This window comes from Vulpes lagopus, chromosome 22, assembly GCF_018345385.1.
Source record: "Vulpes lagopus strain Blue_001 chromosome 22, ASM1834538v1, whole genome shotgun sequence".
NCBI classification, from domain to species: domain Eukaryota; kingdom Metazoa; phylum Chordata; class Mammalia; order Carnivora; family Canidae; genus Vulpes; species Vulpes lagopus.
The window spans coordinates 17,679,070-17,706,107 of record NC_054845.1 but is presented as its reverse complement, the minus strand read 5'-3'; the positions used below and the strand labels follow the sequence as shown (position 1 = coordinate 17,706,107).

Genomic DNA, 27,038 nt, shown 5'->3' with positions numbered 1-27,038 from the left:
TTCTTAATAGTTTTAATACATCTGTTAAATAATAGTTTATATAGTAATGAGAAAGAGAGAGAGACCTAAATGTAAAATGACCTCTTCATTTAAAAGGAAAGTGATGACTTAAAAACATGAAAAAGATTCCTTAATCAACATAAAGATATGTCCTTTTCAGTAATAGTTTTGTTTTACTGTAGCACATTTTATTTTCTTCTGTCCGATTTCTATTGTTTTTGAGTTTTTTAACCTTGTACATCTGTCTTCACTCTCAAATTGTTTTAATTCAATGAAATTAACCTCATTCCATCCATGGAATCTGAAATAGATCACTTCTGGCTATGACATCGTTACTTATTTAGCTCCTTGCTATTTGAACCTTATGACAGAATGTTATTCTTGAATTTATAACTTATTTCACTGGTTAATGTATTATACACATTAATCCTGGAATTAGTCTGCCTTTACTACATGAAAAATTTCATCTTTTATGATAGTAAGCATGATTTGTCATGATAAGTATCTTATCATTTACATGAATAATATGGCACTCTTTTATTTAGAAAATCCTTTAACACATTATGTACCTTGCAAAGTTATGTTATGAGGGAAAATACAGAGGAACTTCTTTGTGGTTTCCTTCCCCTTATGAAGCTCTTTTACATGCATAATCTTCCACTGTCTGCAGAAAAATCTTATGATGCAAATTATATATACATACATATGTATATATAAATATAAATATATCATACATCTATGATGTACCATATAATTTATCTCTTTCTAAACATTATCAATGCTAAAAGTTTGGTTGGGCATAGAAGGATAGAATTTATTTAAGTTATAAAATGGGCACTTTATGTGGACTCTAATTGACTCCACACTAAGAGCCCATATAAGGTGGTATTATTTTCTCCCTTTTAAAGAAATAAGAACACTCAGATTAGGTGCATATGTAGTAAGAAAGAGATCTGGAGTGACGCATGAGCCTTTCAGGTAGTATTGGTCTCTCTACAATTCATCAATAAGATCACTTCATTAGACAACTCCTATAGTGAAACAGTTTGATAGCAAATAAACACGAAGATTAGTAAGGACCTGTAAGATTGTCTACTATGATGATAATTACGATGATATAATTATAATAACAGCTTATTCACTATGTGCTTGGAATTATTCTAAGTAATTTTACATATAATTAATTCATTTATTCTTCCTAACAACTCATAATTACTAGCAATATTATATTTTAACTCCTGTTTTACTTAGGAGGAAACTGAGGCACAGGATTGAAATGACCTATTCAAAGCCACATGACTCAACAGCATGTGCCCCCGGTTTAGTTTCTCATCACATGACGGAGCCCTGAGCCTGGGGTACTAAAAAGGCTCCCTGGAGAAATTTTCAACCTCTTGGTTCCTTAAGGGCAAATCATTCTATCTCCCTTACTTCTGCATATGAGAGAGTCTGCTAAGACTGTCGCACTGGACGTCCAAGTTACAAACCTGTAATGATGTTCCTGATAGGCTTTACCAGGGCTGTGAAGCCAGAGACTTCAGGCTGTCTGTGCTCCCACATGGGCTGCCATATAACAAGCCCACTGGCCAGTCGGAACGTAAGGTCAGATTCCTGGAGGAAGAGAAGATCTATGTCCAATACCTGGCTTGTAACTGATGGAGGGATCCAGTCATTGCAATGATTAATATCATTCACAAGATTATTGTCAAAGTAGGCTGATCTTCTAGACCTTCTTTCATCACACAGATGAATGTTTCTAGGGTAAACCAGTAGCCCTAAGTTATCACCACAATTACTATGGAAACCACGGTGGTCTGCTTTTGGCAAAACTAATAATTAAAATGCAGCTTTGGACAAAGCATGAAACACAAGTTATTGTTTTGTGTTAGCAGTGATCAAGGCCTGTTTTTTTCAAGAGTCTTGGCAGATCTCTTGTGGCTATCATTATTATTCCTCTTACTTATTTAATTGTCCTTCTTTTTCCCCTCTTACATCAATATCCTCAGATAGTGGCTATTCTGACTTTCCCTTCTTCAGGCCATCTCTTATTTTCGCCCTTCATGGTTTTTTCCCCTCTTAAATCAATATCCTCAGATAGTGGCTATTCTGACTTTCCCTTCTTCAGGCCATCTCTTATTTTCGCCCTTCATGGAATCAGGAACATATATTTAGACAATTCTAATTTATTGTCAGTAATGTTGCCTTCTCAGCAATCTTTAATTCCTTGAAGGTCTATCAGGCATTCTCCTCCTTCCAAAGTACCTGGCATCATCACATTATTTAACACAGCATTAGAAATTGGGTCCACAATAGGAGCTCAATAAGTACTTGCTGAATTGCACTGACCCTACAACCCATACTCACTCAGTTTATCTATAATTTAAAGTCTCTTCCAGGGAGCACATTCTCCACTTCATCATTACATCATTTTGAGAGGCTGAGATGTTTAAATGCAATGTCATATTGTATAAGTATATTGTATAAATATATGGCATTCTGAAATTACATTTTGAACAACTCAGCCACTAACAGGAAATAAAATAAAAACCTTAAAAAAAAGAACAGAAATAAATTAAACAACTCAGCCTCTCAAAAAAAAAAACAGAGATGGAAGCAGACAACGTGATCACAGATTAGTGAACACAACTGAGATCCAGGAATTCAGTTAGGGCAGTGATTTCCAACACTAATTTGCATATTATAATCACGTAGGGAGCTTTTAGAATCTAGGAGGTCCAGGTCTCACTTCTTCCCCTGCCCAGACCGATCAAATTAGAATGGCTCTGAAGTTCTCTGCTGACTTTCATCTGTAGTCATGGTTAAAAACCAATGTTCTCGAAGAATAAGAAGTAGAAAGAAATTGGAAAAAAGGTGGAAGGGGGGAGGAGGGCGGGTGTTGGAGGGGAATGGGTGACGGGCACTGAGGTGGACACTTGACGGGATGAGCACTGGGTGTTTTTCTGTATGTTGGTAAATTGAACACCAATAAAAATTAATTAAAAAAAAAAAAAAAAAAAAGAAAAGTGATCCGGCAAAGGGTGAATAATTGTGGCTCAGCATCAAAGAAATTTCAGTTGGAAAGGCTGGTAAAATCCACACATTGATACAGAGGGGCCTCTTTGTAAGCTAAGAGACTGGGATCCTGGTGCTCTAGCAGTGCCTATGATGGGAAAGTATCTAGGATCCCCTGTGGAGGGGTTAGGAAAGTACATAAAGCACTTGACCAAATTCGGTCAACATTCAAATATGTATAGACCACCTACTGTATACCTGGTACTCTTTTAGGTTCTGGGCTAGAATAGTGAACAAATCATACAAAAATCCTTGCTCTTCTAGTGCAAAAGAGAAGTAAAGCAGGCGAAGGGATATGTCTGCAAGGTGTTGACATTTTTAGACAGAATGGCCAGGGAAGCCCTTGTTGTGAAAGCGGCTTTTGAGTAAAAAGATCTGAATGAAATGAAGGAGCTGCCATGTAGATATTTCAGAAAAAGCATTCCATGAGAAGGGATCAGCAAGTGCAAAGGTCCTAAATATGTCTGGTTTATAAAGAAACAGCCAGGAGACTATGTGCCTGGAGCCAAGTAAATGGTAGAAGAGTAGATAAAAAGAATAAGGTCAGAGAAGTTGTTGAGTTCCAAAAATGTAGGACCTGATAGGTCATTGTAAGGGCTTCAGCAATTACTGAGTAAGACGGGGAGCCACCAGAGGGTTCTGAGTAGTGGCGTGACATTACTGGATGTATGTCTGATAGGATTACTGAGGCTATTAAGAATAGTTCAAGAAAGGGCAAGAGTAGAAAGATAGACCGTTTAGGAAGTTATTATTATCATCTAGGTGGAGGATGATTACAGGAGGGTGTTTTTAGAGGGCAGAATGAGAAGTGGTAGATTGTGGATATATTTTGAAAACAGTCTATAGAGGCGTCAAAGATTTTAGGCTTTGATAAAGATAGGCAAGATGAAGGAGGGGCAGGTATGGGGATATCAGGAGCCTAGTTACACACGTGTTAAGTTTGAGATGCCTGTTGGATGTTCAACTAGAGATACAGAGTAAACAGCCTGACAGGCAGAACTAAAGTTAAAGGAACATAGCATTCATTACATGTGGTGTTAGATCCAGCAAGCAGATGATTAAAGCAAGCAAACTTTATCAGATTTGTCTCCAGAAATGTAGAAATCCAAATCTCAGTTGACCTGGTTTTGATGATTTCATAGCTTCTGAGCTAAGTCCTTTTCCATGTTCCTCATAAGTAATCTCAGCACAAATAAAATACTAGTGGATGCTGCATCAGAGGTAGGTGCTCTTATACAGAAACCCTGGCCTTTAACATTGGCTCTATTGATGTTAGCCCTCACTAACAGTTTTTATTTTATTGTATTTGATATATTTCCAACTGGATTGTATATTTATTGGAGACAAATTGAGATCTCCTTCATGCATTTTTTTTTAAGATTTATTTATTTATTCATTCAGAGAGAGCGAAGAGAGAGGCAGAGACACAGGCAGAGGGAGAAGCAGGCTCCATGCAGGGAGCCCGATGTGGACCTCGATCCCGGGTCTCCAGGATCACACCCCAGGCTGCAGGCGGCGCTAAACCGCTGTGCCACCGGGGCTGCCCATGCATTTTTTTGAGCATCATACAGACTTGTTGATTAGTTGTGCATCGTTTACATTTCGCATTTATATTACATTTACATTGGGCTAAATCAAATCATTCTTTAGACTTGAACACTTGCAGCATGTGTGGCCTCCTCTTATGTTGCTATTTTCTTTTGCAAGTCCTTTCAAGTTGGCTGAATGTATAGACTTAATTCCTCTCCCGGAATCCCCTCCAGTGGGTCATCTAATGCTACGTATGCACATATGGCCAGAAAGTTGATAGCTGGAAAAGACAGTATCATTCAAACAGCTATGGGGTGGGTGGTCTAGTAAGGTCCTTAGAAAAATCAGAAGACACAGACACAGTAGAATCAATATCTCCACATTTCAGATGCATTTCTTGCTTTCACTGAAAGCTGTTTCCATTACAGAATGAAACAATTCTAAACATGTTTACTAGTAGTTTAGAGAAATCGAATTTATAAATTATTATTATTTTCAGTTTCATTTTAAAATTGTTTACGTCACACATCTGGATTTTGTAAAAACCTCTTTGAGGACTTGGATTTTTATTCCTTGCTATTTCTCTAGCACTCTGAGTAGTGCCTATCATAGACGAGGCACTCAATAAATATTTATTGAAAGAATAAGTGAATATGATCAAATGATATCACACTTAAATTCCTTAGTTATAATAAATACTCAGCATTTTTCACTAAATTAAATTTAGAATTTGACAGAATTTTTAGATTGACTTCATGTGACATATTTGAGGCAGTTATAAATTAAAATCACAGAAGTGATGTTCAGAACTCTGGTTGCATTTCTATACACAGATAATGGAGCAGCAGAAAGAGAAATTAAGAAAACAATCCCTTTTATAATTGCATACCAAATAATAAAGTACCTAGGAATAACCTTAACCACAGAGTACTGAAAAAATCAGTACTCTGTAAACTATAAAACACTGATGAAAGAAGTTGAAGATGACACAGTGAAATGGAAAGACAGTCCCTGCTCATGGAAGGGAAGAACCAATTGGATTGGAAGAACAAATGTTGTCAAAATGTCTATACTATCCAAAGCAATCTACAAGCTTAATGCAATCCCTATTAAAATACCAATAGCATTATTCACAGAACTGGAACAAGCATCCTAAAATTTGTATGGACCACAGAAGACCACAAAGAGTCAAAGCAGTCGTGAAGAAGAAAAACAAAATTGGAAGTATCACACTCCCAGATTTCAAGTTATATTGCAAAGCTACAGTAATCAAAACAGTATGGTACTGGCACAAAAATAAACACACAGATCAATGGAACAATACAGAAAACCCAGAATTAAACCTACAATTATATGGTCAATTATCTTCAACAAAGTAGGAAAGAACATGCAGTGGGAAAAAAGTTTCTTCCACAAATGGTGTTGGGAAAACTGAACAGCCACATGCAAAAGAATGAAACTGGACCACTTTCTTACATCATACATAAAAATAAACTCAAAATGGGTTAAGGACCAAAATGGATTAAAGACCTGAAACCATAAAAATCCTAGAAGAAAACACAGGCAGCAATGTCTCTGGCATAGCCATAGCAGCATTTTTCTAGATATATCACCTGAGGCAAGGGAAATAAAAGCAAAAATAAACTATTGGGACTCTTATCAAAATAAAATGCTTTTGTACAGTGAAGGAAAAAGTCGACAAAACTAAAAGGCAACCTACCGAATGGGAGAAGATATTTGCAAATGACATATCTGATAAAAGACTAGTATCTAAAATATATAAAGAACTTATAAAACTCAACACCCCAAAAATAAGTAATCCAATTAAAAAATGGGCAGAAGACACAAACAGACATCTCTCCAAAGAAGACATACAGATGGCCTACAAATACATGAAAAGATGCTCAATCTCACACACCACCAGGGAAATGCAAATTCAAAACCACAATGAGATATCACCTCACACCTGTCAGAATGGCTAAAATCAAAAACACAAGAAACAAGTATTGGTAAGGATGTGGAAAAAAAAAAAAAAAACCTCTCACACTGCTGGTGGGAGTGCAAATTTGTGCAACCACTATGGAAAGCACTATGGAGGTTCTTAAAAATGTTAAAACTAGAACCACCCTATGATCCAGTAATCACACTACTGGGTATTTACCCAATAAATAAGTTTTAAAAAACCAATTCCAAGGGATACAGGTGCTCCTAACTTTTTACAGTATTATTTATAATATCCAGATTATGGAAGCAGGCCAAGTGTCCATCAATAGAAGAAGGGATAAAGAAGATGTGATATATAGATTCACAATGGAATATTATCCAGCCATGAAAAAAGAGTGAAATCTTGTCATTTATAATGACATGGATGGAGCTAGAGAATATTATACTAAGTGAAATAAATAAGAGAAAGAAAAATCCCATACGATTTCACTCATGTGCAGAATTTTAAAATTTAAATTCAATTTGCCAACATACAGCATAATACCCAGTGCTCAACACATCATGTGCCCTCCTTAGTGCCCATCACCCAGTTACCCTATCCCCCCACCAATTCCTCTTTCATATGTGGAATTTAATAAACAAAACAAATGATCAAAGAAAAAAAAAAGAGAGGAGAGACAAACCAAGAAACAGATTCTTAACTATAGAGAACTGATGACTACCAGAGGGAAGATGGGTTATCATAAAGCTAGAGGAAGAGAGAAATGGATCTTGAATGTAGTTGTGAAGGATGGAGAAGAGTTTTCTAGGCAGAAGGGCAGGGCAGGAAAGCATTCTAGGACTAGCATGAGAATAGGCCTGGTAGAAAGCATGTTGGTGATACAGTCAGATCTACATAGATCACTTTAGTGTTGAAATTGGATTTGATGAGACAATTCAGGAGACTGTGAATCCAGTTAGAAAGTGGTTTCAACAGGATTTCAGCCTCCCACACCTCCTGCAGCACCCAGTCCTAGAAGAGCCCCAACACACAGCACTGTCTATGGAAGTGCTGCTTGGCAATGGGAAGGAGTAAAGTCAAGAAAAAGAATGACAAGGTGGGCATCACAGAGTTTGGACACCACAACTCTGTAGAAACACCAGTCTGGATGGTCGTGTGATTTGCCCCCAGGAATGTACAAGTATCTGGGGGCAGGGGTAGAAGTGCAATTGGGTCATTACCTGGGGTTGGAATATCGACGGACAATGTAAAGGAAGGAGAGGGAGATAACGGACATCAAATGATGCTGGTGAGGAACAGTCCACACAGGTATAGTAGGGACAGGAGGGTGGAAACCTAAGGCAGTGATTGTCAATCAGGGGCAATTCTCACCCCCTGCCCACCCACTTGGGGGGACATTTGGCAGTGTCTGAAGTCATTTGTGGCTGTCACAACTCAAAAGGAGGAGGTGATACTAGTATCTGGTGACTAGGGGCCAGGAATGTGTCTGGTATCCTACACAGCACAGGGCAATGTCCCACAAGGAAGAATTATTTGGCCCTAAATGACAACAGTGCCAAAGCAGAGAAACCCTGACCTAAGGACTATACATTCCCTGACTACATGTAAAAAAAGCAAACACCTCACACAGAAGGAGAAAGCCTTGTGGAGAAAAAAAAAAAAAAAAGATTAAAAAAAAAAGAAAGCCTTGTGGAGAAATTTATTGACTCATTAATATTTTTTATTCCCTATAGCATCTGGAACAAGATTCCCTTCATAGTCATAATAAAATGATGAAACAATAATATGTTAGTAATAACAGCTAATAATCATTGTTTATTATGATTTAGTCATGGTACCATGTTTTATACGCATTGTCTTATTCCCTTAAAAATGCTCCAATTACTCCCTTATAAATGCTCCAGGACATAAGTAACACTTGAGGGTCTTGAGCCAGAAACTATCTGTGTACTCTCTCCCCTAAGAGAGGACCTGGCTCCCCTTCTACTAATAACGCAAAATACGAAGAGCAATAAAATGCCAACACTAAAAGCAACTAACATTTAATACCCTTTCACGTGTAATGTTGAGCACTATCATACGTTTCATCACTTTGCCCCACGAAACTATTCTTATGTCCAACTTATACTTGAGGAAAACTGAGGCTTGCTCTATGTCCCATAGTAGGGAACAGCAACCGTAGGATCAAACGCAGGCCTGTTTCCAAGACTTGGACGCTCAGCCATGTCTTCAAATGAAATTACAGCCATTCCCATCAGTACTGTATTTTCACATTTTTTTAATTCAGAGGATATTTCTCCACAGACAGACATCTCTATGGGCTCTCATTATTTAAAGAAGCCTTCTTTCCCGTCCTCTCCATTTTAAGGACTATATCTACATATCATCACTACTCTTAGCACCTGGATCGGCCTCTGATAATAATTTGGTTTTACTCAGTCACTTATTAAATAGTTATTGAGTACTTCATTTTGGCCAGACACTATTCTAGACATTGCAATACAGTGTGACCCGAATAGGCAATGTCCTTTTGCTCAAGAATTCTGTTCTAGTGGGGGTGATGCCACAAACATGCAAACAACCGCAGAAAATAGTTTCAGGTACTGATAAGTGCAAAGAGGAAATAAAATGTGTGGTCATGTGCTAGTGGCACTAAAGTAGCCAGGAAAATTCTTCCTGAGATGGTGATGTTTCAAACAGAAGGAAAAACCAGCACAGGACTTGAGAGCAAGAGTGAGTGTGACGGCGAGCCTCAGAGTTTGGAGGCTAGTGAGGGAGAGAAAGCCTATTGACTATCTACATGGAGGGAGATGGGGCTGAGAAAGTGAGCAGGAGCCTGGACCTGCTGGCCCCCTAAGCCAGGGAATGGCCTCAATTAGAGGCCAATTAGCCTTAGTAAGGCTAAGCATCATAAAAGACTTTTTAAAAGGGAAAGTCAAAGATTAAAAAAACAAAAGGAAAGTCAAAGATTTTAAAGTAGCCATTTAATTTGGTTTCATGACATTTAAATTTTTTAGTATGCTTCTTTAATTATTTTTTAAAGATTTTTACTTTTGAAATTTTATTTGAATTCAATTAGCCTTAGTAAGGCTAAGCATCATAAAAGACTTTTTAAAAGGGAAAGTCAAAGATTAAAAAAAAAGGAAAGTCAAAGATTTTAAAGTAGCCATTTATTTTTTTTTAATTTTTTTTTAAATTTTTATTTATTTATGATAGTCACAGAGAGAGAGAGAGAGAGGCAGAGACACAGGCAGAGGGAGAAGCAGGCTCCATGCACCGGGAGCCCGATGTGGGATTCGATCCCGGGTCTCCAGGATCGCGCCCTGGGCCAAAGGCAGGCGCCAAACCGCTGCGCCACCCAGGGATCTCCTAAAGTAGCCATTTAATTTGGTTTCATGACATTTAAATTTTTTAGTATGCTTCTTTAATTATTTTTTAAAGATTTTTACTTTTGAAATTTTATTTGAATTCAATTTGCCAACATATAGTATGTTTCATGGACAACGTGGCCAGTGCATGCAAAGCACTTTCGGAATTTACAAAGCACTTTTAGGAATTCTCTTCCTAGCAGCAATGGGACAGTGTCAAATGACAGTGAATTAAAACAATTTTTTAAAAGATTTTATTTATTTGAGAGAGTGAGCAAGCGCGAGCAGCAGGAAGGACAGAGAGAGAGGGAGAAGCAGACTCCCCACTGAGCAGGGAGTCTGACACAGGGCTGGATCCCAGGACCATGGGACCATGACCTGAGCTGAAGGCAGACGTTCAACTGACTGAGCCACACAGGTGCCCCAAGTGAAAGTGAATTTTAAATAAAACTAAAATGAATGAAAAGACTTACTACTTTATTCTCCATATAGTAACTATTAATGGTCACAACCACCTATCTATATGTATGTACACACGGACACATACGCACACACATAAATATAACTTGAACCATCCGTACATTAGGATTCAAATATTCTATTGAGGAACACTTGAGTATATCAATTTCTTCTTATCCCTCAATTTAGCACTCAGATGGAACACTATAATTTATTCATTCACAGAAATAACAAATAGATCTTGATTTCTCTCCATGTGTTGGGACTATGCTTTCTTTACATATATTCACCTTGTGTTAGCGGTATCCACAAGTGTATCTAATGGAAGATCCAAGAGATTAAGTAATATCACCAAGATCACACAGCTAGAGAGTGGTGGCACAGTAACTTCAAATGATATTATCTCTTTCAGACCCAAGGGATACTTGTATATAATTACATTTTAATACAATTGGTCTCCGTGTAATCCTACTTTTTGTATTTTACACTTTAATATTTTGAAAAGCAATTCTCAATTCTACAACACTGTCAAAAAGTCCACAGTATATATAAGCCGTTTAAAATTTCTGCTCTAAAAAAAAAAAAATTCTGCTCTAGACCCACATTATAAAAGAGATAGCTTACAAGGTGCTGTAAAAATACAAAAAAGATACTATTCTGTTTACCTGGAGAGTTTCAGAGGAACAGATCTGTGGAAATGATGACATTGAAGTTGAGGCTTGAAAATCATTAGGGGAACAGAAGAAAGAGGGCAGAGCAAACAGCAAGGACATATTCAAGGAATGGCTCCCAGAGCTGGATCATGAAGATGCCAGTAGGGACTGGCAAATGACAAATTAAAAGAGGAAGGTCATCCTTGACCTTATACCTTATATTTAATATGTTGGACATTATCTTGGGGCAGAAGGAGAATCACTGAAGATTTTCAGTAGGTAAATGATATGCTGCAAACTGTGTTTTTGAAATAATGCCCAGTGGTTTGATATAGAAAGGAAGCCGTCCATGTCTTGGCTTGCTACTAGATCATATACAGACACGGACAACCAAATATGGAAATATGAAAATACCATCTGAGGCCCACCTCACCTCTATCCCCCCATCAGCGTAATACTAGTCCTCTCCTTACCTTGATCCTGTGTACCAGAGGAGCAAACAGAAACACAAAGAGCTCCACAGTGGCCATGGAGTTCTGGAAGATCTTCCTGCGATTGTTCTCTTCTTCATCATTGGAGGGGCTGTGGCAAGGCTGCCCTGGGGAACCTTGGTTTTCTACCTGGTGGATGAACGCACTGCTGCTGCCACCCCAGCTGGAGCCACGGTCTGTGCCCCCAAATCGCTCACTGTTGCAGTCCTGGGGAGCTTCTAGGAGCATCCAGTGCAGGGTGTGAAGGAGCTTTGTCTCAGCAACACCCAGTTTATCCTGGTGGCCTGCATGGGGATAGTCACACAGTCAAATTAAGACAAACTCTGCTACCAGAACAATGGATAGCCACCCTGGGTATGGGAAGAACATCTTTGCTTTGCTCTGCATTTGATTTCCTGGGAGACACTAGCATTTCAACCACTGCTAGAAGGGCTCATTCTTGTTTTGGGGCTTTCTAACTGGCTACAATCTCTGCAGCATAACGTACTGTCAGAGGAGGAGAAACGGCATGCATCATACTTCCTCAGTCGGATACCCACATATATCTCCAAAGAGGCAGCAAGGTGGTTAAGAGCACAGGCTCTGAAGATAGCAACGACTCTGCTTTAGACAGTGTGACCAAGAAACCCCCTCTATAAAGGGAACATTTGAGCAGAGACTCAAATAAGGGGAAAGAACTGGATGGAAAAGAGCATATACACAAACGAGCAATCCGCAAGATAATCCAAAAAAGAAGAGTCTTTCTGCACACGTATACACATACACACAGTACTACCAGGCACAAGGGGTCCCTTTGGGAGTTGAGAGCAGAAGGGAAATCTGATTGGAACTCATCTTGGAAGGGGGATAGTCTTTAACTCCCCTGTAATGTCTTAATGTTAAAAAGGAAAATATATTCGCATATCAGTTATAAAATTCAAAATTTAAAAATGGGAGAGCCGGGGCCTTCACTGGGAAAATGGACATCATTGTGGTAGCAACGTGAGGGGGCTTTTATGAGAATTAAATGAGATAATGTGCGTTCAGTGCTTGCGAAAAGCATAAGCACTCGATAGATGCTGTTACCACAAGTGCTGATGACCGTGTGCCGCGAAGAAGCAATGCGGAGGGACCAACCTAACTTGTTTCTGTTGGAAAGCAGGGTCGCCGTGCAGTGGAGGACGTGAGGCAAAGCAGCTTGCACCAGCTCCCATCTGGAAATGCTCTGGATGGCTTCAGAGAGGGCTGGGGAGAGGCCGTGCAGCTTGTTTTCTACCAACACTCGTTCAAAGGACTGCAGATACCCAAAAAGAAGAAAAAAATCATGTAAAATAAGGAATTGAAGATCCTGACTGTCAAGAAACTGGGGACTGAGGTACTACAAAGACACAAATCCCTGGATCAAATTTTTTAGAGTACACTCACATTGCATTTCATGTTATCATGGGTCCGTGATAATTTCTTTTTAATCATTTTAATCATTTTTAGGTTTTTGATTTAAAATACGGGACTTGAGTTATTAAGTGATTTTTATTTTCACCCAAATTAGCTTCCTCTAAAAAAAGAACACAGCACCACATTTAATTCAGGCAATTCTGTAACAGTTTATAAAATGCTGCTAAGGCATCCAAAGGGGCTGTCGCAACTGCGGAACCAAGTGAAATGTCTTTTGAGAAAATGTCTTGAGGACAGTGTGGATGTCAATGTTCAAGAAATGTTAAATAAGATACAACTCTTTCAAGAAATCTGATTTGAGGGTCGCTGAATTATTTCATGTCCTTGTCAATAACCTGGCACAGGACATTCCTCACCTAATGCCTGTAATCATAGAAATACTTAATATATCTGTTGAATAAAAAAGAAAGGGAGGGAGAGAAGACTGGAGGGAAATAAGTCATAAGCTTTGCTGGTTTATTAAATCATCTCTCTTGGCCAGGGATACTTTCAGAGAGTGGAGCATCCCAGAACGAATGTGACCTAGGCAGTTGTTGTTATTTGAATGAGGAGGAGGATAGCACTCTAAAGTGCTATAAAGCATAGCTACCAAATATTGAAATAAATCTGGTAAATATTTGGCTCGTGTGAACTGAGCCTGATTTCTCCTTTATGCCCCGTGTGATCAGGAAAACCGTGGAAGCGTGCCCTAGGGTGATCATAATACAGACTCCAAGTATTCAAGCTGTAGTATTATTAAGGATATCAGAGAAAAAGACATGGCTTCATTCAGAGATTCCAAAGAAAACTAATTACCTTGTGGTTCAAAACAGGAAAATAAGAAATTCACCTTCATAATGAAAGGCATGCTAAGGTTTCAGTAAGGAGTGTAAACAGAGATGAGGTTTTATTTTGGTTTTTAAACTAAATAAAGACAGATCCAAATGCTTTTAAATTCTTCAGCCCTCAGGTATCTAAGGATTCATTAAGTAAAGGGTGAGTATGTTGGGCATTAAAGGATTATAAAGAATTTATACAGGCTTGCTGAATACAGTTTAGAAGATGAGTTGCATTATTTTATAATATCAGGGCACTCTGGGTACTTAATATCATTTTCTTCCTAAATATTACTAATATAACTCATTATTTTTAAACCCTGAAAATTGCTTTCTACATTTTTATTTCTCTATCTATGTGACTTAGTTATTTGATATTGTATGACTACATTAAAAATGCCAGATCTTTGCCAAGAACAGGGAAAAGTCAGGATATTAAGATAGTATAATTGCAAGCATGATTTATGGAAGCCTCAGTGATTTTTTAAGTGTCAAATTACTCTAACTTGAAGTAAGTACAACAAATTCCATTAAAACGTCCTTACTGGAAGATTATATTTTAAAAGTATCTCCGTAGCAACTTTGAAGAGCAGGAGTTAGAATAAAACAAAGCCCTAGTTGAGTGTGTGTCTCTGTGTGTTTAAAACTCTGTAGTTGGCTTTCATCATTTTTAATGGCCCTAACACATTTCAGAACTCCTTCCCAGAAGGTCATCTATGTGGTCATTTGCAAATTTTCATGGCAAGGCCCAAATGGGGAGGTTTCCAATTTTAGGTTATAATATATGAAATGTGAAGACCTTTATTTGAGTTCAAAATTTTAATGAAATCTATGAAGAGTTCATTTCATTTTTGCTTTATGATTTCATGTCTTTTGTTTTCAATTCGTGATTTGAACATTTTTAGGGACATGGGATTCCCTTTGCCTCTCAGGACAAGTGCACTCTATAGAGTATAAATCCTAGTAGCATTATTTCCATAATTGTTTTATATCATTTATTTTCAGGCTTGCACAAACCATGCAAGACACAGAAGTTTAGAACTGCTATGACTTTGAGAAGTTCACGGGCACTCATCTCATTAACTTCCACCATAACAGTCGTGATATTGTTGATTAAAGATTGGACCTCTTGGGGCACCTGGGTGGCTCAGTCAGTTAAACATCTGCCTTCTGCTCAGGTCATGATCCCAGGGCCCTAGGATTCACCCACACATCAGCTCCCTGCTCGGAGAGGAGCCTGCTCTTCCCTCTCCCTCTGCCTTCCACTCCCCCTACTTGTGTGCTCTCTCTCACGCTCTGTCAGATGAATAATAATAGAAAAACTTTTAAAAAAATTGCACTTCTTATCTCTCTACTATTTCTTCTACTGCTCTACCCCTATCTACTCTGGGCTAAGTTCTTTTAGACTTTCTCCTCCCCTTTGCTCTTCCCTTACCTATTCTCCCAGACCCCTTTCACAGTTTTGTCTACCAGTCACATTAGCAGTGCACCTTACCTATCCAATGCTCTTAACAAGGAATCCACTCCACCCCTGCCCCCAGCCGCCAGTGCCCCCAATCTCTTTTCTTGATCCATTTTTCTCCATAGTGCTTATCACTATCTGGCTTACTATGTATTTTACTTATTTGGAGAGGCTTGACTTCCTGCTACTAGAATGCAAACTCTGTATTTTGATTATTACTCTATCCCATCATTTGGAACTGTGCCTAGCCATAGTAAGTGCTCAATAATATTTGCTGAGTAAATTAATCTATAGTCAGTACAGTTTAATGCCTTTCTTTGGGTTGAAATTACCCCACCAAATATGGAAATAATCATTAAATGGTGAATATCACATACCACACATGAGGCTTCATATTGCTTCCCCAGTTTAGGCCTCAAAAATGCACTGAAAAATTAATAGAGATAGTTGTTATAAATAGAAGTAAAATTACCAGCATCTTTATGACATATTTTTTCAACGGATAAGACATAGTGCTATAAAACTCAAATTTCATGCCTCCCTATAGCTTGTTAATGAGCAGGTGTTGAACAGCTGACGACATTTGCTTTCACATGTGTAATTACATATATGAAAGAGATGTGGATCTCCACATTTCCTGTATCCACTTTTATTCCAAAGACTTTTTTTCCTAATTAGATTCCAAATCGTCAATGGTCAGGAGTGGTGTATTGCTCGTGTGTATAATTATATCAAAAACTAAAAATGAACACAGTTTGTGGGTTGTGATTTCCAGGACCCAATTTTTTATCTGATAAATTTCAATAATAATGATGATGATTGATGATGATGATGATGATGATGAAAACCTTGTTTCCTGGTCATTGGAATAGGTTTCAGGTCTTTCCAGGAAAAAAACAAAAAACAAAACAAAACAAAACAAAACCAAAAAAAAATGCTTATCAAAAATCCTCCTCCTCGGGGTCTTGAACCAGGAAGACCACACTGGCTAAATCCGAGCAAAAATGGTTAACAAGTGGGCATAGCAGATATTCGCCAAACAGGAGCTGGAAAAACAACAGGTCACCGGCCTGGAATTACAGCAGGAGACGGAGGGGGAATTGGACGCCAGAGCACAACCAGTCATAATTATCCTTCCTAGTTCCCCGCCCCCTCTTCTTAGGCTTTCTGCCCTCCCACCCCCTAAATAATGCATATATTTATTCGACTGCCAGTCTGCGTGCCGCCAAACTTCACGGAAATATTTTGTAAATGCGTGTTTTCCAGGCAGGTGCAGAGGGCTCGCTCTCCAGCCCCAGAGGGGGAGCTGCGGCTGCGGGCTGCGGCCTCGGCGGCGGCGGCGGTGCCCGGGCGGCCCGGGAGCGCCCCCAGCCCCGGCGGCCGCCGCGCCCCGCGCCCCGCGCCCCGCGCCCCGCGCCCCTCACCTGGTCTGCCGCCACAGGAAGGTCTGGATGGGCAGCGGGATGCCGCGGCCGCCGTCCTGCTCCTGGCCCTCGGAGCTCTTCCTCTTCACCATGATGGTGGCTCCCGGGAGTCCTACTGCAGGACCCAGCGCTGGCTCCTCGCCGGCCGCCGCCGCCTCCCGCCGCTCTCCCCAACTCTCATCCCCTCCTTCCCCGAGGCAGAGCCGGCTCTCTCCGCCCCGTCCCCGTCCCTCGCCCCCTCCCCCGCCCCTCCCGGCGCGCGGAACACGGCTGCGGAGGAGGGGAGGGCCGGCGGGGCGGAGCGGGGAGGGGGCGCTCGCTCGAGCAGCCCGCAGCGCCCGCCCCCGCCCGCGCCCCCGCCCGCGCCCTGCTTTCAGCACCTCCCACTGTGGACAGCGGCCCGCGCCGGCCCGGCCCGCGGGAGCGGGAGCGCGGCGCTGGGGGCGCTGGGGGCGCGGCGGGCGGGCCCGGGGGGGGGGGTCCTCGCCCCGCGGAGCCCCTGGCCGCCTCGGGATTCGGCGGCCTTGCCTTCCAGCTGCACCCCGGAGTGTCCCCCGTCCTGCTCCCCGACCTCAGCATCCAGCGACCTGTCACGGGCTGGGGGAGGAGGAGCTCCGGGAATCCGCAGAGCGGTCACTAACCCTGGCCGCATTCGCACCTCTAGCAAGGAGGTCAGGAGTCCACCCTTGGGTTTTAGCGGAAGGAGCACATGAAAATGATCAGAAGTGTAAGCAAGCAAGGAAGGGAGCCAGCTTGCCTTGAAAGTTTGCTCATGTGAGAATTTATGTTAAGATGGTGACCCCAGGTAACTAGCCAGATTCTGCTAAAGCAGGAACGTCCACCAACTAACCAGTCGTGGGGATCACTTAATTATAACGTGAGAAGTAATGTTCGAATCGGGCTTTTAGGAAATGTTGTTTAGGGCAACCTGGGTGGCTCAGTGGTTTAGCGCTTGCCTTTGGCCCAGGCCCTGATCCTGGAGACCTGGGATGGAGTCCCACGTCGGGCTCCCTGCATGGAGCCTGCTTCTCTCTCTGCCTCCGTCTCTCATGAATGAATAAATAAAATTTTTTAAAAAAGGAAATGTTTATTATAGTCCATGAGTGTACTTGGGTGACCCTATTCATCCCACTGATATCTACCATTTCCCTTCAGTTGTCATAGTCAAATGGCTCTACGTAGTTTAGAGATGGATTAGTGTTAGGTGTCTCATCTAGCAGCAAAATAAATGGGGGGGGGGGTAAAATGAAGCAACTGGAGTTGAAAACCATTGCTGTGGAGTAGAAAACCAACAACCTGCAAACAAATACAGTCACACACCTGCTTGAACAAAGATATTGATGTAACACATGAAATAGAGAATAAGACCCCAGGGCCTGATCTCAATAGATAGAAATATTTCCTGTATAATTAACTACTGTGCATCTACTCTGTATAGAGAGAATTATATGGTATATGTCGGCATTTTCAGTCACAAAATTAAATTCTCCATTTAATTTCTTGAAGTAATCTTTTAATGGGAATTTTGAAACAACCAACGATAGAGTCTAATTACAGTTTATTCAATGCATATTTATTGAGTCCTTTTTATATGCCAAGTACTACGCTATACAGATTCCTATTCTTAGGGAACTCAACAGCATTGAAAGGAATATAGACATGGACAGAAAAGGGTACCATGGGAGGCATGACACAGATTCACTTACAAACAAAGGGACAAGGCAGAAAATATGGGCAGGAATTGGATGGAGAAAGGTTTTGTATGGCAAGCTACAAAGTTTGGATAAGACTTTAAATAGGGCAGTAAAAACTTTTGATTCCGTTTAAGTGTAATTGGTATGAGTGGGATGTAGAGGTTATTTTAAATAAACAAGAGTTGTAGATGGGAACCCCAGTCTGGAGATTAGAGAAATATTTCATGAGATGCTGAACCAAGGCCATGACAGCAGAGTTAGAAATAAGGAGATGAATTTGGATGATATTGCAGAGATATAATTAGTAAGATTCGATAACCAAGTGGGTATGGGGAAAGAAAAAATTAGATAGCATAGTGGTTAAGAGCTTCGATCTTGAGCCAGACAGTTTTGTCTCTAGTACTACCTTGTCCTAGATACAATACCCCGGGAAAGGTTCTTGGCCAAGGTTTCCAATAATAGTACCTTTCCCACAGAGATGTCATGTGAGGATTAAATGTTAATACTTATAAAGAATTTAAGAGAGTCCCTAATCTAAACTAAGCCTTTAATAAATATCAAGCAAAGCCCCAAGTTTTCTGTTTTGAGCTACCGAGTAAATGATGATTTCATTCGAAAACAGAAGTTGACAGGGAGAATTATGTTCTTATTTTACGTGCGGTCCATAGGAGCATTAATGAGTTTTCCCTAAGTCTCTACTGGATATTCCAATGGATATCATGAAGAGGCAGCTAGAAATACGGGTATGGGGGTTCAGAAGATTCAACTAGGTAGGACAGATCAATTTTTATAGTTAACACTGTGTAAAAAGTAGTTGAAACCACGGAAGTAGTTAAAGTAATCCAGGTAAATATATGGAAAGGGGGAAAAAAGAAAAAGAGACCAATTTACAAGTCTAGGGGACATCAACTTTAGTCTATTACCACGAAGGATGCTGTTGGGAGTTGACAGTGTAGGATAGAATAGTAAGATAGGCAGAGTTCTAAGTGGGCCTCCAAGATTCCTACCCCCTGGTGTGTGTGTGTGTGTGTGCGCGCGTATGCCTTCTAGCAGTTAAATACTAATCTAGATGCTACTGTGAAAGGATATATTTAAAGCTTAAGGTTTTAAAAATTAACATTTATTTCTTTTAGGTTTACAGAAAAATTAAAGCCAAAATACAGATAGTTCTCATATATTCTTCTAGTCCAGGTTTTTCTATTATCATTTTTAAAAAGATTATTTATTTGAGAGAGGTAGGAGGGGCCTATGAGGGAAAGAGAGAATCTCAAGGAGATCCCCTGCCGAGTGGGAGCCCAATGCAGGGCTCGATCCCACAACCCTGAGATCGTGACCTGAGCCAAAATCAAGAGTTAGACGCTTAACCAATTGAGCTGCCCAGGCATCCCTGGTGTTTTCTATTATTAACAACTTGCATTTGTGCAGTACATTAGTTATTATTGATGAGCCAATATTCATGTTATTATTAACTAAATCCATAGTTTAAAGTTCACTGTATCTATTGTAGTTGTACAGATTTTGCCAAATAATGTCATGCATCCATCATTCTCAATCATATAGAATGGTTTCATGCCCTAAAAGCCCTCCATATTCTACTTATTTCTCCCTCCCTGATCCCTGGCAAACACTGATTTTTTTTTAACTGTCTCTACAGTTTAGCTTTTCCAGAATGCCATATAGTTGAAATCATATAGTATATAGCCTTTCCAGATTGGCTTTGTTCACTTAGTAATATGTATTTAACTTTCCCCTATGTCTTTTTGTGGCTTGATAGCTCATTTCTTTTTATTGCTGATCAATATTTCAATGTATAGATGTACCATAGTTTGTTTATCCATTCATCTATGAAGGACATGTCAGTTGTTTTCAGTTTTTCATAATTGTGAATAAAGATGCTACCAACATTTCACGTGTAGGTTTTGGTATATATGTAAGTTTTGAACTCATTTGGTTAAATACCTAGGAGTACGATTGCTGGATTGTATTTTAATGCTTTGTGGGAACTACCGAACTATCTTCCAACTATCTGTTGTGCTACAGAATTTTTTAAAATTAAGAGACTTGAACATATTTATGGGCCAGAATTAGTCATGGAAGAAGAAAATGTTGAGGATATTTGAGAGAGGGGGATAATAAATTAACAAGGTTCTGGAGGATACTATGTCTGGCACACAGAAGCATTAATCATTTTTGGGTAGAAGAATAGTTCCAAAGATGGGAGACAAAAAGGAAGAATGGCTAGAGGCTAAATTAGCAGAAAGCGAAGGATAAGCATATGAGAGGGTTCAGCATGATGACCTATGTCAACTGTGAAGTAATTAGTATGGTCATTTTTTAAAAGCAGTGTTTGGGGAGGAATGGAGCATTTGACAGAAAAAATATTAATAGCATATGACATATTGAATACTTGTTATATGTCAAGGTCTGTTTTAAATCAATCAATTGATCCAAAACCTCTACCATCAACACTTTAAGAAGAGAAAACTGAGACACATGAAGGTTATATAACTTGCCTGCAGTTACATAGTAAGTAATGAAGGAAATGATGAAGTCAGCTTCAAAGTGCTGCCCCAAGTTTTTAGTATAATACTGAGTGTTATGTAGTTGTAAGGGTTTGGAAAAGGTGCTATGGGTCACGTAAGTGAGAACCGCTCAAGGACACATGAGAGAATTACCCTGTTGATGATAGAAGATGAAGAAGAGCTGATAGTCCTTTCCAATTCCAAATGCCCTTAAGGCATTGAGTTATCTAGGGGTGGAAGAAATCTGTAATAAGTACTGCCAAGATCAGCATTCAGAATCACACATTAGTGGAGAATCAAGATTACTATGATGGTTTACTTTTCATATACCCACTTGAAAGCTTCCAAATATTTGTTTTGGCTTTTGGGAAAAAAAAAAAAAAACCTGCCTTCCTTAAATGCTTTCATCTATACTGCCTTATGCCATGCATTTCTTTTTCAATTCAGATAAATACTGTGCAGGAAAGCTAAGAACTGGGTTAATCTGATCAATGACGCAATCATATTAATAAACCAGCTCTGTTGTAATCACTGCATGCTATTATCTCCCTGAGCAGGACTGAATTGGATGTGGAGCTTTCCCAAAGATGGTGCCTAGTGATGGAGTGGCCGTGAGCAGGAGAGAAGGTGGCTGCTGGGGCTTAGAAAGCATGGGAAAGGAAATTGCAAAAAGATCCAGACAGATGTAGCTAAATATATGTCAGCTTTGAAGGTTATCCTCTTTTCAATGGAAGAGTGAATTTTGATAGTGGCCAGATGTTGAGTTGCCAGATGAATATATAAACATTCTTGGCAGATAGGATGAACAGAGAACTCTGACTGGGTCTTGGAAAAAAGATCGCTTCAGTAAGCAGAATTCAGAATGCTCTCATGCAAGTAACATGAGAGCTAGTAGTAATAAAAACACTCATAATAAGTAATAAAAACAGTTTTTGACAAGAGCCTACCATTAATCTATGGCAACCCATTAGAATTTAAATGTGAATCATGATTGCTGTTATCTTATGTCTGTCAGTAAGAATTGTATGACAGATACATTGACGCTGTAGTTTTGGAGTTTTAGAAGAAAGGCCACATTTACGTGAAGGCCACTTCTGTCATGCAAGAATGGATACGTCCAGTGTGTCTTGGGCTTCCTTAGCCCAAATAGTTGATCTCTCTAAGGCTCTCAGTGGGTAAAACAAAGCTCCACTGTCCATGCTCATTTAAGCTCCTTACTCTGGTTTGCAAGGGTCTTCATCATCTGACTGCATTTCATACAGTTCTTCCTGCTTCACTTGGCTCTAGATGCACCTGCCCTTCAAGACCTTGAATTTTTGGTTTTCTTTCATACCTGTACAAGGCTGGCACCTTTCACTATTCAGGCCTCAGCTCAAATATAACCTCCTCTTATAAGACTGTTTATTAACCTGCCCAAAATGATCCTCTCTATACTGTTTCAGAAATGTTCTACCTATAATCCTTTGTTTTTGACTTCATAAAACCCATCATTTTCTGAGTGTCATATTTACTTATTTTAAGGTTTGTCTGCTCAGCTTAGAGAATAGCAAAAGAATCTGTAAGGTATCCAGAGATAAATCTAACAAAAATATTTAATACTTTTGTGGAAAAAGTACAATAAATTGTTTAAAGGTATAAAGACTTACAAAAGTACCATGTTCCTAGGTAGGAAGATGCATTTTCATAAAGATATATTGTTATTTTTAAAATACAATGTTTTTCCAAGACTTTTCATAAAGTCTTAAAAAGAGTTGTTCCTAAAATTCATATAGAAGGACAACGAGTCAAGAATAGGCAAGACAGGGGCACCTGGGTGGCTCAGTGTTTGAGCATCTGCCTTTGGCTCAGGTGGTGATCCTCCCTGCAGGGAGCCTGCTTGTCCCTCTGCCTATGTCTTTGTCTCTCTGTGTCTCTCATAAATAAATTAAATCCTTTTAAAAATTAGGAATAGCCAAGAGAGTTCAAAAAAGAAGGAAATGGTTGAGGAATTATAAGATTATATAATAATTAAGACAATGTGGTTGATAACAACATGGGGATAGAAAAATTAGCGAGTAAAATAGAATAAAAAGTTCAAAAGATGAAATATAAAGAAATAATATGTGATACAGTATAATGTGTTGTTTCTATACAGAAAAAAGTATACTGAGATTCTTACCTGAACCCTACCAAAAAATAAATTAGTCAAGATGAGCTAAAGACCTAAATGTAAAAACCAAATTTAAAAATTTTTTAAAAACATAGCTCTGATCTCCTGGTTTTTTATAAACATTTTGAGTCTTGTTTGATAAAGACTCAAAAAGTTAAAGACAATAAAAAGAAAGTTAAAGACATATAAGGAAACACAGATTACCCAAATATATTAAATATTTTTTTAATTTTTTAAAAAAGATTTTTTTTTTTTATTTATGAGAGAGAGAGAGAGATCGAGGCAGAGACACAAGCATAGGGAGAAGCAGGCTCAATGCAGGGAGCCCGACATGGAACTCGATCCCGGGACTCCAGGATCATGCCCTGGACTGAAGGCAGGCGCTAAACCGCTGAGCCATCCAGGCGTCCCTATATTAAATATTTTCCGTCAGTGAAACTCATAAAAATGAAAATATAAATCCTAGAATGGGAAAACATACTTGCAATGCATTCAATAAACAAAAGATTATAATTCAGAATATATTAAGTTTACTAAAAAAAATCAATAGGACAAAAATTTGAAAAATGAGAATATGCTTAAATCTCATCAATAATCACAATAATCAATATGCTCAATTTCACCAATAATCTGGGGAAATGCAAATAAAAAAATTAATTCCTCTCCAAATTCATAAAGTTAAAAAAAAGCTTTAAAAGTCTGATAAATTTAGCCTAATGCAATAAGACAATAAAAGAAACTAAAAAGCATACAGATTGAGAAGAAATAAAGCTTGGCTCACAGATGACATGATCATCTATGGAGAAATCCAAAAGCACTGACAAAAAATCTTCCTGAACCTGATAAGTGATTATAGCAAGTTTCAGGATGCAAAGTTAATATACAAAAGTCAATTGCTTTCCTCTATACCAGCAATCAACAAGTGGAACTAGAAATAAAAAACAACATAAATTATATTAGCGCCCCCTAAAATGAAGTATTTAGGTATGAATCTAAAAACACAAATGTACAACATCTGTATGAGGAAAACTATAGACCTATGATGGATTAAATCAAAGAAGAACTACATAAGTAGGGAGATACTACATGTTCATGAATAGTAAGATTCTATATTATCAAGACGATTGTTCTTCCCAGCTTGACCTATGGAGTCAATGCCATCCCAATCAAAATCTCAGCAAGTTATCTTATGGATATTACCAAACTGATTCTAAAGTTTATACAGAGAGGCAAAAGTCCCAGAATAGCCAATACAATATTGAAGAAGAATAAAGTTCTGGTACCGTAAAATTATAGTAACCAGGACAATGCGGTATTGGTGAAAAAATAGACAAATAGTTTAGTGGAAAAGAATAGAGAGCCTAGAAATAGACCCACATAAATACAGTCACTGATCTTTGACAAAAGAGCAAAGGCAATAAAATGGAGCAAAGATAGTCTTTTCAGCAAATGGTGCAAGGGCAACTAGACATGCTCATGCAACAACAATAAAAAAATCTAGACCTGTCACAAAATTAACTCAAAGTGGATCGTGGTCCTGAATGTAAGATGCAAAGGTGTGAAACTTCTAGAAGAAAATAGGGAAAACCTCAATGACCTTGGGTATGGTGATAACTTTTTAGATACAACACCAAAGGCACAATCCTTTGGATAAGATGGACCTCATTAAAATTAAAAACTACTTTGTGAATGACAATATCAGGAAAATGAGAAGATGAGCCACAAAATATATTTACAAAAGACATATCTGATAGAGGACTATCCAAAACATACAAAGAACTCTTGAAACTCAAAAATAAGAAAACAAACAACCCAATTAATAAAAAAATGGACCAAGGACCTTGACGGGCACCTCACCAAAGAAGATATGCAGGTGGCAAATAAGCACATTAAAAGATGATCCACTTTAAAAATAATATGGAGTTTCCTCAAACAGCTAAAAATAGAACTATCCTATGATCCAGTAAGTACATTACTAGGTATTTACCCCCCAAATAAAAAAAATACTAATTCAAAGGTATACATGCCCCCCCTATGTTTATTGCAGCATTATTTACAACAGCCAAATTATGGAAGCAGCCCAAGCGTCCATCAATAGATGAAGAGATAAAGAAGGTGTGGTGTATATACATACAAAGGAATATACTCAGCCAGAGAAAAAAAAATGAAATCTTGCTATTTGCCAAAACGTAGATGGAGCTAGACAGTATAATGCCAGCAAAATAAGTAAGACAACTATCATATACAATATGATTTTACTCATTTGTAGAATTTAAGAAACAAATGAATAGAGGAGAGAGAGAGAGAGGGACCAAGAAACCGACTCTTAACTCTAGAGAACTGATGGCTACTAGAGGGAAAGTGAGCAGGGGAGGGAGAATGGGTGAAAAAAGTGATGGGGATTAAAGAGTACACTTAACACAATGAGCACTGAGTAATATAGAGAATTGCTGGATGACTACATTGTATATTTGAAAGTAATATAACAATGTATGTTAACTATACTGGAATTCAAATTTAAAAACTTAAGATTTCTACTTTATACATCATCATGGAAATGCAAATTGAAACAATAGTGAAATATTGCTACACACCTATTAGAATGGTCAAAATTGGAAACATTGCCAACACGAAATGCTGATGAGGGAGTGGAGCTAGAAGAACTTTCATTCTTTGATGGTGGGAAGGTAAAATGGTACAACTACTTTGTTTTTGTTTGTTTGTTTTAAATATTCATTCATTCATTCATTCATTCATTCATTCATTCATTCATGAGAGACACAGAGAGAGGCAGAGACCTAGAAAGAGAAGCAGGCTCCTCACAGGGAGCCCGATGTGGGACTCGATCCCCTGACCTGGGATCATGACCTGAGCTGAAGGCAGATGCTCAACTGCTGAGCCACCCAGGCATCCCCCGGTACAACTACTTTGGAAGATAATTTGGCAGTTTCTTACAAAACTAACATACTTTTAGCATATGATTCAGGAATTGTATATTTTGACATATATCCAAATGAACAAATCCCCAAATTTTCAAATTGATGTCCACACAAAAGTCTGCATGTGCATATTAATAGCAGCTTTGCTCATAATTTCCTAAGCCTGGAAGCAACCAAAACACTTTTTCAGTAACTGAATGGATAATTAAGCTGTGCTATATCCAGACAAAGGAATATTATTCAGTACTAAAAAGAAACAAGCCATCAAGCCATGAAGACATGGGGGAAACTTACGTGCATATTACAGAATGAAAGAAGCCAGTCTGGAAAGACTATGTACTGTATGATTCCAGCTAATTGACGTTCTGGAAAAAGCAAAACTATGGAGACAGTAAAAAGATCAGTGGGTGCTTGGTACTGAGGAGGACAGATAAATATGGGATAAATATGGGAGAACAGGATTTCGAGGGCAGTGAAGATAGTCCATATTATACTATAAATGATGAATGTATGTTATTATGCATTTGTCCAAATTATAGAATGCACAACACCAAGAGAGGACCATAGGTAAACCGTAGATTTTAGGAGATTATGGTAGGTCAATGTAGGGTTATCAATTGTAACAAAGGTAGCACTCTGATGGAGATGTTCATCACGGGGCATGTGAGGACGCGTGTGGAGGCAGGAGATATAGGAGAAATCTCTATACCTTCTCAACATTGCTGTAAACCTAAAATGGTTCTAAAAAAATAGTGTTTAAAAAAAGTCTGATAATGTCGTGTTTTCAAGAATATGTAGGACTTCCATGATTTTGAAGATAACTTTGGCAATAGTTAGTAAAATTGAAATATGTGCACACTTCAGTCCAACAATTCCCTAAGTAGACCCTGGAGGATTTATCACATATGTGCCTAAGATAAAAACATTACTCATCACGCTAACATTTTAGTAGTGAATTCTAAGCATCTTATGCATGTCCATATATAGGAGAATGGATAAATGATCTAAGACACAGTCATACAATGAAATAATATAGAGCATTTAATATATATGATTTATAGCTTCATGTATCAGCTTGGGA

The 27,038-nt window shown here is 38.8% G+C and overlaps 1 protein-coding gene across 4 annotated transcripts in view; it reads right to left on the bottom strand.

Annotated features, from left to right (window-relative positions):
* UNC80 (unc-80 homolog, NALCN channel complex subunit) overlaps positions 1 to 16,803 on the bottom strand; it is a 222,738-nt gene extending 205,935 nt beyond the window's left edge. For all 4 annotated transcript variants that reach the window (XM_041737717.1, XM_041737715.1, XM_041737716.1 and 1 more), the window contains exons 1-5: positions 16,654 to 16,803; positions 15,607 to 15,655; positions 12,635 to 12,791; positions 11,501 to 11,802; positions 1,488 to 1,611 (exon numbers count right to left, since the gene is read on the bottom strand). In XM_041737717.1, coding sequence (XP_041593651.1) covers positions 1,488 to 1,611; positions 11,501 to 11,802; positions 12,635 to 12,791; positions 15,607 to 15,655; positions 16,654 to 16,745 — 724 coding nt within the window. In that variant the 5' untranslated portion in view covers positions 16,746 to 16,803. The remainder of the gene's footprint in view (positions 1 to 1,487; positions 1,612 to 11,500; positions 11,803 to 12,634; positions 12,792 to 15,606; positions 15,656 to 16,653) is intronic.
* Positions 16,804 to 27,038: the final 10,235 nt, after the last annotated feature.